This window comes from Artemia franciscana, chromosome 18 (assembly GCF_032884065.1).
Source record: "Artemia franciscana chromosome 18, ASM3288406v1, whole genome shotgun sequence".
NCBI classification, from domain to species: domain Eukaryota; kingdom Metazoa; phylum Arthropoda; class Branchiopoda; order Anostraca; family Artemiidae; genus Artemia; species Artemia franciscana.
In genome coordinates, this window is record NC_088880.1 from 25,877,012 (window position 1) to 25,894,823 (window position 17,812).

At 35.8% G+C, this 17,812-nt stretch overlaps 1 protein-coding gene across 4 annotated transcripts in view; it reads left to right on the top strand.

Moving 5' to 3' along the window:
• LOC136038805 (harmonin-like) overlaps positions 1–17,812 on the top strand; it is a 156,489-nt gene that overhangs the window by 121,577 nt on the left and 17,100 nt on the right. For all 4 annotated transcript variants that reach the window (XM_065722187.1, XM_065722188.1, XM_065722190.1 and 1 more), the window contains 2 exons: positions 3,529–3,722; positions 8,883–9,153. In XM_065722187.1, the coding sequence (XP_065578259.1) occupies positions 3,529–3,722; positions 8,883–9,153 (465 nt within the window). The remainder of the gene's footprint in view (positions 1–3,528; positions 3,723–8,882; positions 9,154–17,812) is intronic.

Genomic DNA, 17,812 nt, shown 5'->3' on the forward strand with positions numbered 1-17,812 from the left:
TAGTACGCAGAAATCCTAGAAGCGTGATTGACATAGCTGCACCGGATCCGATCTCTTTGGGGGAGTTGGGAGGGGGTGACCTAATTCGGTAATTCGGAAAAAATAGAAAAAATGAGGTATTTTTAACTTACGAACTGGTGATTGGACCCTAATAAATTTTAATTTTGAAAGAAAATTGTGTCTCAGAGCTCTTATTTTAAATCCTGACTGGATCCGGTGACGTTGGGGGGAGTTGGAGGGAGAAAACGGAAATCTTAGAAAACGCTTAGAGTGGAGAGATCGGGATGAAACCTGGTGGGTAGAATAAGCAAATTTCGTAGACACGTGATTGACGTAACCGAACTGGGTCCGCTCACTTTGGGGGAGTTAGGGGGTCCAGTGTTTTGGTAAGTTCGGTGCTTCTGGACGTGCTAGGACGATAAAAATTGATAGATGTATCAGGGACCGGCAAAAATCAACTTGATAAAGTCATTTTACTTGATTCGACCATCTGTGGGGCTGTAGGGAGCGGAATTATTAGAAAAAACAAGGTATTTTTGACCTACGAATGGGTGACCGGAACTTAATGAATTTTAATATTCAGAAAGAGCTCGCGTCTCAGAGCTCTTATTTCAAATCCTGACCGGTATTAAGCCTCTGGTTTTCCTTTTAAATCAATCTATTGATTCTTAGAATTTTGCTAGAGCTCATGCCATATGAGCTCTTGGCTCATGGCTCTTACGACCACGTCAGAAGTACCATATGCTTTCTTAGCTCTTGTTTTTATATAGCTAAAAAACTTCCTGTTAATGTACTGAGGAAGTGAATTATTTGTGTGTAGCATTTGGATGTGAATTTTCATCGAACTCAGGGATTTTAGTCTAAAGTAAGTGATTCCTCTAAAAGAAAAGGTCAATTTTGCTCGTTTCAACTGTATTTTTACCGATTTTTTCTTCTTCTTCGTTTCTATTTAAAATGCGGCCATACAAGTGACTGCCTAAAACTATCGTTTGATAGTTCTTCTGTAATATATCTCGCATATCATCTTCAACATTTCGAAGCACCAATGCTTCAGAGCCACAACTGATACTAGCATTATCGAGGCTTCCGAAATTCTAATTTTAGCTTGAAGACTTGGCCACCTATTCTTCTAATTTTTTTAAAAATTGGGGTAAATCTTTTCAAAACAGCCTACGACTTGGTTACTCCTTTATGCATCGTGACTGTATGCGCCATCTTTATTAATAAGAAAATTATTTTTTTGACAGTCGCAAAGAATGAAATTGAAACAAACAAAAAGTAGTGCTTTGGAGCCTATGCGACGTACATAAACAGAAATGGTGTGAATAAACTAACTCAAGATGTTTTCCTATACTTGTAGAATCATGCGAAGCTAGATCTTTAACGAAAACACAAAGATTATGCATAACTATTGGTGAATGTGTTTCACTAAACAGTTTCTTAGAAAATGCGAAATTAAATTTTCAGTTACTATGAGCTGTGCTCGGTCTTTACCATGTTTCAGCTATTGCTCTAGCTAGGATACCACCTAGGTAATTGAATTTATTGACTTCGATTTTTTTTTTCTTTGTCTAATATAGTCTTTACATCTCGAATATTCTATTTTAAGGTATTTAGACTTCATACCATTAAGTGAGCCTTCTAACCATTAACTTAATTATCTTAACATTAATTTTCAAGTCTATTTCTGCACCTTCAACCCCCCAAAACTTCCATAAATCTTTTTTTAACGCTAGTATTTTATCTAGAACCCTTGTCTCATTGAATGTCAAATCATAGGACAATCAAAGTAAAGGAACCATATTACACAAAAAAAGGAACCCAAAGTAAATTTCCTGGTTATGTTATTGCTTGTTATGCATACGCAGTTCGTAGTTGCAAATTGAACCCATTGTTCAGAATCTATTGGCACAGAGTCTATCGATGAGATATGGAGTTACAAGCTCCTTAGATGCTATCCGAAGAATTGAATAGAATATGATCTATTGGCTAAAATAGCACAAAAGCTAGCTGAGCACGTCAGAACAATTACAATGATAAAACAGATTTTAGGGGATAAACAATAAAATAAAAAATTAAATCAACTATCAAAATAATAGGGTACACAAGTCAAGTTGAGTACTTGGAGCTCTACGAGCATTGAGTCTTGTATTTGGAAGGATTGGGGGGATTTTTTTGAAGGGGGGTGGAATGTTGATGATAGTCAGAACTCAGGCACTTGTGCCTGAGTTCAGGCAAAGTTTATGGTAAGGATATGACGTCATGATTCCAATGTTGCAAGTTCAAATCTAGCCCAACGTTCATCGTGTGTAGCATAGGACGTGCCCAGTATAATTTTCATTGCTCTTTTTTGAATACTTTCAATTCTAGAACACTGGTTTTTAATCCACCCAGGGTGCCAGACAGGTCAAGCATATTCAAGACAAGGTCTTATATAAGAACAATAAATTATTTTAAGGTTCTGGATTGATATGGGGAACCGTTTAAGAAGGAAGAAAGATCTAAGGAGAAAACTACAAGATTTAAATAAGTAGAAAGTGTGGGAGTTCTATTTAAGATCATTTTCTAACTGCATACCAAGCAGTTTAACCGAATTTAAATTTGGTATGCAAAGGTCGTATATTCATAGGCCGTATATTTTTAAAAAGGAAAACAGCATGAAACTGCTTTTGAATATGCTCAAGTTCAGTTTAACATTGTCTAGATCACTCTTTAAATTGTTAATGAGTGAGTCAAATTTGACGTCCGAAGTAGTAGAGGTTTGACAAAGATTAAGTAATGTCAAATCATCAGCATATTTAAAAGAATTCTCTAGCCTTGGTAAAATCTCTGGAACCTAGAGCCCTTGCATTATCAATAACTATCTGGTGATCCAAGAACTGGGGCGTTTCGAAAGCGGCTCAATGTTGATTCTACCTTCCTGAATGTATTTCTATAGGCTCGTCAATGGATAATTTCTGAATTTATTTTCATTGTGTCTTGCTTTTGTTTTTGTTTTTTTGTCTTTCCTACTCCATCAGTTCTCTGCTTTTGTAAATCATAACGGGCAATAAAAATGTATTATTATTATTATTACTTTATTTTTTAGATTAAGAGAAAAAAGAAATCAGTTATGAAAATTTAACAAATACTTGGTCAGAATTGTGACAAAAAGTGGCTGATTAAAATCTAAGTTTGTGGGGCTTCTATTTTGCTCCAAATATTATACTTTTTATTTTACTAAACCATTATTTCTACGAAGAGTGTATTTTTCATGCATTTTTTACGTTTTGGGTTTGGTAGTATTGATATGCCAGCCTGCACACCCACTTACATCTTTCAAACGTTTTAAGTATGAAGTAATGTGACATAACTTTCACCTTTGATATTACATTATATTAACCTATTATATTATATTACATAATATAATACTCACCTATTATATTATCTCCCCTATAATATATAACTCATCTATTATATTAAACTGAAAATAAAATTCTTCACGCCTCGAATGAGCTGAATAGAACTATAATTAAGTTTATTTTTAAGGTAAATAAGGAACTGAAATCATCCCGGCACCTAACCTTGGTTATAAGGAAAGGTGTGGCATGTGACCTTGTTTTTGCTGATTTTTGTGGATCAGACAGTGGTCGTGGCAGTGGAGACGGAACAACACCTAGTCCAGTTATAAACGAAAGAAAAAGACTTTCATTTGTGTCAGAGGAAGAAGTTTTAAGCGAGAGGCAAGATTGCTAATTTTATTTTTGAATTGGGATTAAAAAAAAAGAAAAAGAATTAAACATCCATACGGTTCTAATTTTCACTTAGTTCAATGTTATTTTTTCACCGGATAAGTTGCACTATAGCAAACTTTACTACATGTCTGATGCCTTGTTTTTAATAATTCAAAAATATACCAAGAGCGCCACGAATCGTAAGCAGGGCTTAAGGCTCTAAAGCCGGTTCAAATTTTGTTAAAGAAAACGATTATTTGTTTTAATCTGAAAACCCTTGTTCAAAATAGGTGGATGATAAGCCGAATTTAAATTTCCCCAGTTTCAGAACCGTAATTCTTATGCCAGCGAAATCAAAACATCACCCACGCGTCTTTACCAAATATGTGTTTGATTAGTCATTCTCCAGGCTTCAGAACCAAGTTTTTCAGTACTTGACAGGTTTTAGGACTTTAAAGGAAGAAATTACCCATATCTAAATAACTTATTGCAAAAAGACCTGTATCAGTTCCACGTGTGCTCATATTCCTTTTATCAAGCACAATGGAAAGCATTATCGTGAATTTACCGAGTAGTTTCCTTGAAAGAATCACTTTTTTCTACATTTCAATCTACCTGTATATTTAGTAATAATATCGCTGCCTACTAGAAATATAAATATTCTTTAAAGAATTAATTAAAAAAAACAAGTTTTTTCAACTGAAAGTAAGGAGCAACATTAAAACTTATAACGAACAGAAATTATTTCATATATGAAGGGGTTGCTCCTCCTCAACACCTCGCTCCTTACGCTATAAGTTTTTTATTACTTTCGGAAAAAGGTTCTTATTGTTCCAATTAAATGACCATTGTGTTTCGGGAGTCGTTCTTAAAGAATTGTGGTAAAATCCAAACATTAGCGTAAAGAGCGAAGTGTTGAAAAGGATAAAACCCTTTTCATATACGTAATAATTTCTTTTCGTTTTGAGTCTTAATGTTGTTCCTTACATTCAGTTGAAAAAACTTATTTTTAAAATTAATTTCTGATCGTTTTTTTAAATATTCCTAGGAAATCTCGCTCCACCTCTACCGAGGAACACACTCCCACGGATATTTCCTCAAGAAAATTAAATCGCGATAAAAATTTTCCCAAGACAATTACCCTTAACAACTCCACACATATAATTGAGACGGAAAAGAGAAAGCAAGAAATATAAAAAGAATTTTGTACAGGAATTCTGGAAAATCCCCCAGTGTTTAGTCTCGTCTGACAAGTACACCCCCTGGAATGCTCCCTCGCCATGGAAAGTTCGTCCGTAAAAAAAAAAAAAAAACCTGCAGAAAATTCGTCTTCCCACCCTAAAATGTATACATGCTTCCCAAAAGCAATGTCTACGCGTAAATAATGGGCAATTTTAAATACCTTTCCCCTGGTGCTGCAAGGGGGGAGGGTCATTTTGTACCCAAAGACATAGTTATTGGAGCTTCCAACTTTAATGAACAAAACGACTATCTCAAATTTCAATCGGACCATGTTGGGAAAAAAAGGGCGGGGGAGGAGGCCTAGCTGCCCTTCAATCTTTTTGGTCACTTAAGAAGGACAATAGAACTTTAAATTACCTATTGAATGAACCCATTCACGATATTCTGGGACTAATGGTTCAATATGGTTACCCCTGGAAGAAAAAAACAAACACACAAATAAACGCGTATCTCCGGTCTTTCTTTTGACAAAAAATGCAAAATTTCACATTTTTACAGATAGGAGCTTGAAACCTCTACAATACGGTTCTCTGATATGCTGAATCCGATGGTATGATTTTCATGAAGATTCTATAGCTCTTAGTGGGTGTTATCTCCTTTTATCCAAAATAAGACAAAACTCTTCAGGCTCATTACCTTTGATGGTTAAGACTAAACTTAATGAAACTTATATGTTTAAAATCAGCACACAAATATAACTCTTTTGATATGTATATCAGTATCAAAATTCAGCTTTTTAGAGTTTCGATTACTATTGATCCGGTTCCTTCTTACTTACAGTTCGTTACTACAAACTGTTTGATATTCACCCCTTCGTTTCTCTTGGAGCCTTAATAGCTTTTCGTACAACATTTATTTCAGAAATTATTTAAACCTGTACTTTATTTTGCGTTCTCACACTTGCTGCAAAGCAAATAAAACATCTAACCAACAAATAACTTGCATCCTCAATATCTGAAAAAGAATTCCCTAGCCTCTCTACTGTAGTAAGTGATGAGTAGAGAATGTATTGTTCAATTTATGATTAATTTTGAGCAACAAATGAACAGATTTAGAAAAAAATACAGGAAAGATGACACATGGAAACTAACACAGCAACGACCACAAGAACAAGCACCATAAAAGCACAAGAACAAATGTCTGGTCACATGACAAAACACAAAATCTAACGGGGGACCCATCTTAGTAATGAATGACTTATAAGAGGAACCGTCAGTGCAAGATAAAGGTTAAAGAAAGCAATATGAAAATAAAAATTTATTGACAACTATGGAATTGCTATCCCATGATGGAAGTGTACACGAATATAGGCTGGCACAAATAAATATGGTACAAATAAATAGTGTAGTATATGATACTAGTTTTCCCCTTGTGATTGAGAACGCGTCCACTAGGTGTCCACCAGAAAGTTTTTCCACCTGAGGGAAAACTCTTTAAAAGGCAATTTTTATGTATTTATTTAATATAGATAATACGGCCGAGCAGAATCGAGTAGGCTTGAAATGGACAGGGCTCCTTATTTCAAATAAGCAAGCAAATTGTTTTCTTTACCTTGTATTTTAACCCGGTATGATAACACAGCCCCGAGCCCACCAAAACACGAAAAAGAAGAATTAAAAGACACAGAAATATAAGAAAATCCAAATATAAATAAAAATATGGAATATCCTATATGTAGAATATGGAATATTGTAAAGTATATAGTCTATCTTTACTTTTAGAATATAAGTAGAATATTCCAGAATCCCTTCTTTTCTTCATATCTTGTTTTTGTCTTACATTTCACCAGTGATACTCAATCCTATAATTATTATTAAACATTTTAAATAAAATAAATTTTAAATAATTATTTAATATAATTTTCTCTTATAATAATAAGGAAACTTTTGGGAAGTCATTTTTGGTCACAAGAGGTTCTGCGGCTGGTTTCAGGACAGTGGTAATCCAGTCCTCCCTGTCAGAGGCCGAGCTTGTAGAGCAAAATCACTAACCCCCACTATGATTAACTTAGAATTGCTAATAAAAAGTGATGAGCCTACGGTAAATTGTATAATTTATCAAGACTGTGATCTTGATGAGAACTACACCAAAATATTCAGCTCTATTCATGAAAACAAATAGGAGGTTTCATGAGGGTAATTCTTTGTGGGGGGGATTTTCTGGGAGTTGTTGTTTGAAGGGAATATTCCCGGAAAAATATGAGACGGGGGGATATTCCGAGGAGGAGGATTTCCAGGGAAATTTTTCGAGCGGGAGGATTCTTTCAAAAGGGAGTTGTTTGTAGGGGGCATTTTCTCAGGGGAATGGAATGAGCTGGACAACGATAGCTGATAAAATATAAGCGATATGTTTGGCAGGCTTCCTACCTTTCCGTCTCAAAAAGACTAAAGGAAATATTAATAACTAGCTGTTGGGGTGGCGCTTCGCGCCACCCCCAAGACCCCCCCCCCCGTAAGTCGTTACGTGCCATATTAGTTACACGCCATTGTAGTTGTGTCCCTATGTCCCACCTGTGAATATATATATATATATATATATATATATATATATATATATATATATATATATATATATATATATATATATGTTTTTAACTACATAAAACTTGCGAATATACAACATTCTTCGCTGTCCCATTGTCTGTGCATATAAATAGATTGTCAGGTTTACCGACTCTTGAACATGCAACATATAATGGTCCATGGGAAAACAATCCGTATTCAGATCTATACCTCATGATTCTAATGATTGCCCTTGAGCTTTGTTGATGGTGATTGCTAATTGACCATTCCCTGTGTCGCCGTCGTCATTTATATATCCCCCTGTGCCCCCCCAGCGTCCCCGTTGTAGTTGTGTCCCTGTGTCCCGGTCGTCATTTATATTCCCTGTGTCCCGGTCGTCATTTGTGTCCCGGTGTCCCAGTCTGTGATTTCTCTTTGAGTGTCCCGGGCGTCATTTATATTCCTTGTGTTCCGGTGTCCCGGTCGTCATTTGTGTCCCGGTGTCCCGGTCTGTATATACAATCGTTTTTGAATTGGTCTTTTTTTTAGTTTTTAGTTTTTTACCTTTATTTTAGTTTTTTTAGTTATACCTCATGATTCTAATGATTGCCCTTGAGCTTTGTTGATGGTGATTGCTAATCGAACATTCCCTGTGTCCCCGTCGTCATTTATATATCCTCCTGTGCCCCCCGGCATCCCCGTTGTAGTTGTGTCCCTGTGTCCCGGTCGTCATTTATATTCCCTGTGTCCCGGTCGTCATTTGTATCCCGGTGTCCCGGTCTGTATATACATTCGTTTTTGAAATGGTATATGATGAGATAAATTTTTGTATTTTTCCCCTTTTTTTCTTTTTAGTTTTTTTTTTGGTTTTACTTTTTTCAGTTTTTTTTCTTTTTTCTTTTTAGTTTTTTTATTTTAATTTTTTTTTCTTTTTAGTTTTTTTTGTAGTTTTTACCTTTTTTTTAGTTTTTATTTACTTATGTCCTGGGCGTCATTTATACTCCCTGTGTCCCCGTCGTCATTTGTGTCCCGGTGCTTTGTTGATGGTGATTGCTAATCGAACATTCCTTGTGTCCCGGTCGCTTTCTCTTTGAGTTTCCCGGTCGTCATTTATATTTCCTATGTGCTGGTGTCCCGGTCGTCATTTGTGTCCCGATGTCCCGGTCTTGTAATTTCGTCAGTCGAAAACATGATGTCAGTCAACACACAAACATGACGTCACCCGACAGACAGACCCACACAGACACAGACAACTTATTTATATATATATAGATTATCGACACCCTTTGCTCCATCAATGACTCTGGATTACTATTGTCTTTCTTTGTTATTGCTAAAATTCATGCAGCAAAACTTTTAATATAACTTTATTATTATCTTCTTTGTCTGTTTTACCTTTGTTGATCCTTTTTCTTATCCTTTATAGCACAAATCCTGTGTTGAGAAGAAGTGTATCAGTTGACCGTAATATTGACTGGGTTGCCGTTGAAGAGGAATGGGAAAGCGCTGAAGAGCTCGAATTCATGGGAGTTCATTCCCCTCAATATCTTGGAACTCGGAGCTTGTGCAAGACAAACAGTTCAAGTAGCTCTAATTTCGATGTTCAAATAGAGATTGAAAAAATTCGACTCGAGGAAGAAAAGCGAAGACTAAAAATCGAAAAAAGTATAATAGAAGAAGAAAAACGACTTTTGAAGGTATGATTTGCAAATTTATTTATTCTTGTGCCAAAAATCAAGATGAAAATTAGAAAAATGTTCCAAAAATGAGCTATTTTTCTCCTGTAAGTTTTCTCGAGGTTTTCATCAATTGGGTAAGCCCATGTCATGAGTCAGGGTGTGGTTTTTCAACCAGTTCGTGGCAACGAACTGGTTGAAAAACTGTTTGGCTCAATAGTAACCGAAACTCTAAAAAACGGAATTTTGATGCCAATAGATATATCAAAAGCATCGGCTTATTGCGTTGATTTAAATATATAAGTTTTATTAAGTTTAGTCTTACCGATTAAAGGCTACGAGCTGGAGAATATTTGCCTGGCTTTTGAAAAAAGGGAAATACAACCCCTAAAAGTATTAGAATCTTAATGAAAATAACACCGCCTGATTCAGCGTATCAGAAATCCCTATTATAGTGGTTTCAAGCTCCTATCTCCAAAAATGTGGAATTTTGTATTTTTCATAAGAAAGATCACGGATGCGTGTTTATTTGCTTGTTTGTTTTTCTTTCTTTTTTTTTCCCCTAGGGGTGATCGTATCGACCCAGTGGTCCTAGAATATTGTGAGACTGCTCATTTGAACGGAAATTAAAAGTTGTAATGCCCTTTTCAATTGACCTAAAACATTGGATGGCAATTTGGCCCCCTCCCCCCTTTTTCCCAAAGTCGTTCGATCAAAATTTTGAGATAGCTATTTTTCTCATCATAGATGAAAAGCGCAAAAACTATGCCTTTGGATATTAAACAATCCCCCCCAAAGCTCCGGGGAAAAGGTCTTTAAGTCATAAAATTTGCTCTTTTTTACACATAATATTTGTTATTGTGAATTATTTATACATTTTCGGGTGGGGTGGGGGCAAAGTTTTTGCTGGAGCTTTTTCCTAGGGGGAATTTTATATTTGGAGGGAAGTTTCCAAGGGAGGAACTTGTCAAGGAAAATTATATAGTGGGGGAATTAGCCAGAATTACTATACAAAATTCTTTTTAAATGTCTTGCTTTCTCTTTCCCATCTCAATTTCACGCTTGGAGTTGCTAAAGATAATTTTCCGGGGTAAATTTTCACCGGGATTAATTTGTCTAGAGGATATTTCCATAGGGAGAAGGATTTCTCCGTGGAAGTGGGGCCAGACTTCCTGACATTACTTAAGAGAGATCAGAAATTAAATAAACAAAAACAAGTTTTTTCGACTGAAAGTAAGGAGCAACATTAAAGCTTAAAACGAATAGAAATTATTACATGTGTGAAGAGGATGGACTCCTCCTCGAAACCTTGCTTTCTTTGCAAAATTTAGAATTTTGTCCCAATTCTTTAAGAACGACTCCTGAAACACATTGGTCATTTAATTAGAGCAATAGGAAGCTTTTTTTTAAATATTAAAAAACTTTAGCGTAAAGAGCGAGGTTTTAAGGAGGAGACAATCTCCTTCATACGCATAATAATTTATGTTCGTTTTAAGTTTTAATGTTCCTCCTTACTTTCAGTTGAAAAAAGTTGTTTTTAAAAAAAATTTAATCAAAGGTATTAAAGAAGGGTAATGATTGAGATAAAGAGCTGTGTATGCCCACCATTGGGGTCAATTTTCCCAAGTCAGTGAAAATATCAGTGAAAACAGAAAACATAGCCATATAGTACCATGTAAAGGTATACTAAAGCAAACTTTCTGTCATGCTTGAAATAACCCCTTTCTCTCGTGCTTCAATTATGCAGGGTTATCTAATTTTTGACAATATTTTTGAAGAAACTAAATTTCAGGTGGTGGTGGGGGGAGTGAAACTAAGATCTGGGAGGCGCAGTTTCCCCCCTTCCCCATATCAAATTACGCCTCTGCACCGTGTGCCATTGATAGTAATCTTGTGAAAGCATTTTATAGTTAAATATGCATAGCCAATCGGTACTTAAAATTGTTTTATTTGCCAGTGGACTAACTGAACCTTTGAAATGATTTTTTTTTCTTAAGTAAAGGATAATGAATGACAATATCATTTTGACACAATACACAATGCACTTATTCCATGAAATAATTTTTTTTGTTTTAAGTTTCAGTGTACCTGTTTACTTTCATTAATTTCTTTTTTAATTTGATTTTTGATAACATGTTCAGTGCAATTTAAATATGAGGCGGCAGCTATCTCTCCTCAACTATCTCTGGCTTTTGCACCAAGATTCCACTTTTGTATAAGTATGCTTCGGAAACAAAAATCAACCTTTAAAAAGGCTACCCTTAAACATGTTTTAAGGGAGGCCGAAAATACCAAAATAATTTTTCAGGTTGTCATGTAATCGAACAGTTTGTGGTAACAAACTGTAAGTAAGACAATTATGAAATGGCCAATCGATTTAAAATGTAAAAGAAAAACTTTAAATTTAGCTTCCCAACTGCATTGAAAAGTGATGCCATATGGTGGCTCATGCGTTCCTGAAAAGTCGCCTAGTTCAATCAGGATCAATTATCAATTATTTATCTCAATGTTTGATTTAACTGAGTTGATTCGATATTTTTTTGTATGAAATTATGTTTAGTGCTGTATAATTGCGCATCAGCTATAATGAAAAAGTGGTGGGGGGAGCAGTGGTGGGGGGTTAAGAAACTAAATTTCAATACCAAAATTGTCGAACTCTCCATGATCCTTCAGATAAATATGAAAAGAGGCATTTAAAGGGAGGGGGTAATTGTTGATCTCTTATCTTCCTTCATTTAGACTCATGAAGTACGAGCTGTGGGTTATTGTGTAGACGGGGTAGGGATGCCTCAAAGATTGTATTTTGTTGCCCAAATATCCTAACTCTCATTGGGCCTTCAGATAAATGTAGAGTGATCTTGAATTACATTCCAACATTTTAATTTTTAAGTAGAAAAACAGGAAAGGGGCACCTACCAATCAATTTACAATTATTGATTATTACCTTAAATTGCACTTGCCAGCGATAAGGAGAAGTCCTGCGAACGTCGGGCTCTGATGATGATAACTGAACTTGTTAGATGCATCCCATATTGTGAGCCAAGGTTTCTTGCACCAGTATTTGTGTCAACTGCAGACTTGAAGGCTTCAACACTCAGTGACATAATAGCATCATAGCTAAGGTATTTTCATAGGCTGACTGTGCGGTTAGAAAAGAGTTTGCTTCGCAGCCTGGTGTTAGCACGATTTCGACAAAGCTTCAAGGGGTGGCCTCTAGTTCTTGCTGAACTGACTATCTGGAACAGATTGGGGAACATACTCTGGTCATGTACTAACTTGTATTAAGTAGCTTGTAGTTTGTAACTTGCAGTTTGAGCTTGAGTAGTCGGGTAGGATATGCAAGATGTTACAATGTATTACAATGTATTGCAATAGTAGTATACTACTACTACTATCACTAACAACTTCACCTAAGCACCAAGTCGTTTGATGCAAACCCAGCAACGCCCGCTCCTATTTCATCTAAATCTAGTCAAAGCCTCCCTCTTTACACCCTCCCAGGAAGTCCCCATTTCCCTTGTATTTTTTTACTATATTCTCCCACCCAAAGCACGGACGAACTGCTTTTCATTTATTCCCAGACGGTTGGTCAAAAAGGATAGCCTTTGGCAATCTGTTATCCTTCATCCACACAACATGACCTAGCCATATCAACTTTCTAATTTTAGCCCTAGAAAGAGGGATTTAACCACACTTTTAGTGCAGCCTACTGTTTGAAATATGGTCAGTTCCTGGGTAACCAAAACAATCCGAAGGCAATCTCTGTGGAAACATCTAGCAAATCTTCATCCATTTTTCAGAGCTCCCGTGCTTCAGAACCATATTTGACCATAGTCATCACTGTAGCTTCCAATTTTCTAATCTTGATTCGCAGACCGTATTATTCCTTATATGAAAGGGGTTGCCCCCTCATCAACGCCTCGCTCTTTACGCTAAAGTTTTGGATTGTTTTAAAAAGTAAAACTGTGAAAAAGAGTCAAACTTTAGCGTAAAGAGCGGGACGTTGAGGAGGCGACAACCCCTTTCATATATGGAATAATTTCTGTTAGTATTAAGTTTCAATGCCGCTCCTTACTTGCAGTTAAAAAAAACTTTTTTTTTCTTAAATTTAATTTCTGAACGCAGATGAATAATTAAAACGAAATTAGAGCTAGAGCTTAGGGCACTAGAACTTCTAATTTCCGTTAGAATGAGTCCTCTCGTGACATTTTAGGACCACTGGGTCGATACGATCATCCCTGGGAAAAAAAAAGCAAAAAACAAATAAATACGCATCTGTCTTCTGGCAAACATTACAAAATTACACATTTTTGTTGATAAGAACTTGACTTCTACAGTAGGGTTCTCTGATACGCTAATCTGATGGTGTGGTTTTCGTTAAGATCGTTAAGATTCTATGACTTTTGGGGGATGTTTCACCCTATTTTCTAAAATAAAGAACATCTCCTCAGGCTCGTAACTTTTGATGTGTAAGGCTAAACTTGATGCAACTTATATATTTAAAATCAATACAAAAATACGGTTTTTTTAATGTAGCTATTGGTATCAAAATTCTGTTTTTTAGAGTTTCGGTTACTACTGAGCCGGGTCACTCCTTACCACACTTCGTTACCACGAACTGTTTGAAAACAAAATTTGCAAATCAATTTTTTTTGGCTAAATGGCTTTATCTTAATTTTAATCAGTTGATTTAGAGAAAAAGGGTGCGGGAGGAGGCCTAGTTGCCCTCCAATTTTAGGTCACTTAAAAAGGCAACTAGAACTTTTAACTTTTTACGAACGTTTTATTAGTAAAATATATGTACCTTACGAATTAAATTACGTAACGACGTTCTATATTCGTATACTTTTGTTATGTATATGAGGGGGTTTACCCCCTTGTTAATACCTTGCTCTTTACGCTAAAACTTTAAGGCCGTAGAATAAACAATGGAAATTACTAAAAGTAATTTAGCATAAAGAGCGATGTACTTAAAAGGAGATGAATACTCGTATGCGTAATGATTTCTGTTCATTTTAAGTTTTAATGCTGTCCTAATTTTTAGTTGAAAAAACTTTTTTCATATTTGTTTTTTCATTGTTTTTTTTTAATAATGCTAGAAAATCCTGCGCCCCCTTCATGAAATTTCCCTTCCCCTATGACAAATTCCTTCAAGGAAAGATTCTTCCATGTAACTTTCTCCCCAAACGCCCCCCCCACCCCTCCAACCAAAAAGCCCCCCTGAAAGTGTTTGTACACTTCCCAATAACCATTACTGTTTGTAAACACTGGTCAAAGTTTGTAACTTGCAGCCCCTCCCCCAGGGACTGTGGGGAGTAAGTTGTCGCCAAAGACATAATTATTATGTTTTTTGACTATGGTGAAGAAAATGGCTGTCTTAAAATTTTGACCTGTTGACTTTGGGAAAAAATGATTGTAGGAGGGGGCCTAGGTGTCCTTCAATTTTTGGTCACTTAAAAAGGGCTTTTGGTCACTTGGAACTTTTAATTTCCATTAGAAAGAGTCCTCCCGTGACTTTCTAGGAGCACTGGGTCGATACGATCACCCTTGGGGAGAAGAAAAAAAATAAACACACACCCGTGATAGGTCTTCTGACAGAAATTACGAAGTTCTACCTTTTTGTAGATAGGAGCTTGAAATTTCTAGAATGGTGTTCTTTGATACGCTGAACATGATTATGTGATTTTGGTTAAGATTCTATAGCTTTTAGGGGGTGTTTCTCCCTATTTTCCAAAATAAGGCAAATTGTCTCAGGCTCGTATCTTTTGATGGGCAGGACTAAATTTGATGAAACTCATATATTTAAAATCACCATAAAAATCCAATTCTTTTAACGTATTTATTAGTATCAAAATTGTGTTTTTTACACTCTCGTTTACTATTGAGCCGGGTCTCTCCTTACTATAGTTCGTTACCACGAACTGCTTGATACTGTCAAGGTGAATGAAGCTGCCTAACTAATCAATCTTTTCGTTACCCACGTCACCTTCTCATATTCATTTATCCCTAGCCTTAGAAAATCAGTCTTCCTTTTATTTTTTATTAATTTTCAAATCTATTCTAGCACCCTGAACTCGCAAAACATCTAAAAGTTCGTTCATTTTGCTCGTACTTTCATCTAGGATGCTTAAATCATCATTATAATTTAAGTCCAGGAAAATTTTTCTTTTCAATTGGATTGCGTGTTCTTCTATTGCTTTCCCCGTGCTCCTTAAGACAAAGTCCATCAAAAGGATCAATATAAAGGGAGATAGAACACAGCCCTCATTAACGCCTTATTTAATACAAAACCAACTGCTAACCTCATTTCCCACTTTAACCTCAGCAGTGATATTCTCGTAGATAGCACTAATCACTTCATTGTATTTGTCTGGTATGCTATACAAGGATAAGACCGTCACTAAAGCTTAACTATCAACAGAATCAATAACGTGCTCATAATATAAGACTGAGGGCTAAAGGTGTTTGATAAGTCAGGCACTTCTCAATTATTAACCTAAGAGTGAATTAATTAATTATTATTATTATCATTATATTATTATTAATTATTAGCCTAAGAGTGAAAATTATGTCGACAAATCCTCTACCCTTTCTTCTAAAATCGCACTCTCATTATCTTCAAACTTTTTCTAGAGCATCTCTCAGAATAAAAAGTATATTGCTACTTACTAAGTAGTATAGTACTAAGTATATTGCTACTTACAGAAACCAAGCTAAGGCCTGGTAAATCCCTTTGCTACCTACAGAGACCAGGCAGCAGGCAGAGGTAGTTGTATGCTTAGCCAAACTACATTCTTTCAAATCAGGGGATGCTAAAGAACTTGATCGAAAGACCTCTGGAACAAAAACATTCATTTTCAGCTCCCCTCTCACAATTGCTGCTGTCAAATAGTACAATAATATGTAACCGTGAGTAATGCTGTATTTATGTTCTCTCTAATATCTCTTCATTTTGTATGGATTAAGTACATGCTTGGGGACGAATGTGTCCCCATGCTTAAGGACGAATGTGGTCCGATGCTTGGGGAAAAATGTGGCCCCATTTGGTGCCACCACATGAAGGCATCATCAGGTGTCTTAATTTTGTATTTACTGAGTATGTACTGACGGATGATTGCGGCACCATATGATAGTGTAGCTCTGAAATTGAGAGGATTTCTATATAGTTTTTTTAAAAACTTTAAACGAAAAATTTTATGTCTTAGAATTTTATTTGAAAATAATTTCGCATTGTTGTGCAGATGAGTATGTTTCTCCAAAGAAAAAACAACAGAAATTGGCGTTTTACTGTGACATCTCTTTTGCTGCTAAAAAATAGCATTGGAATTTTAATTCTGTTACTGGGCTTGCTGTTACTTAAAGATAACAGTAGAACTTTTAATTTTATTTTGATCACCCTCTACCGATAAACTACAGCCCCTGTTTTCACATCAATGCTCAGAAAAAAATAAATTTAAAAAAGGTATTGATTGCTAAATTTCTGGAGAAGAAAATATGCCAAGTTTTCATGCTTTGCATGTAACATAATATAATACATTTGAGGACCCGTATAATACATGAGGTACAAAAGCAAAACAAAAAACAACAACTATGAAATGAGAACAGAAATGAAGATATGTGGAAAGAAAATGCACTCAAAATTATCATTAATAGAAAAAACAGGAAAAAGAATATAATAGCTTCTCAATAAAGATTGAAAGAAGTAGAAAGTGATTAAAACCTAAACAAGCGAATTTGCCTATTCGTGACCGAAATTTATTAGTTTAACTTTTTTCTGGCTAGTTAAATTTGGGTCACCTTGGTTAATTACTTTACTTAAAGCTCCTGCTGGTCGTTCAGCGTAGAGAAAGACGTGACTCTTCGTTTCCACTCCGAACTGTCCTGCGCAAGATTGACTGCTTTTGGAGATCATTACCGATCATGAACAGGTACTGGGTAAGGCTGTCCCTCTATCTGAACCGGAGTCTTCCACGGGGGCGCTTCCAGTCATGTTTAGGGGATCGAAATTGAAAAGTGTGCTGGCGGGTTGCAGTGCCAAAATATTAGGCAATTTCATGGTAGTAATTTAGAGCATACTTCACAAATTGGAACAACAAGGGAAGGGTCTTTGACTTACGCCAGATCGTAAAAGGTTTCTAGAATGGGGCTGCAAACATTAAATTTGTCAAAGACATAATATTATTGATACTTACCAGGAGGCCAGAGTGAATCATACTATGGCTTTGATGACCACAATAAAAATAAAGAGGAGGTGAAAATTTGACATTCAAGATGTAAAATCAACAGGGAGTGGATATGATTTAAAGAGGTGGTGATTGACAATCCCAGATATGCTATTTTATCAGCCAATTGACAGTGTAATTACATAACTTGATGCTGGTAGGAGGGTCACTCTTCCCGTGCAAAAGTAGAAGCTCCGGCTTTGGCGAATTAAGCCTTGGGTTTAATTTTTGTAACCAGACTGCAAATACAAAAAAAAAATTGGAGTTAAGTCTCAGGCTTAATTGTTTGTAACTAGAATGAAAATACAAAAATTTGAGAGTTAAACCTTGCACTTTTGGGAGTTAAGCCTCAGGCTCAATTTCTTGTAAATTGACTGCAAATATAGATTTTTTTTTCTTTCAAAACGTTAGATATTAGTGAGGCTGAGGTTTAGTGTGTCATAAACAAGTCTTATACA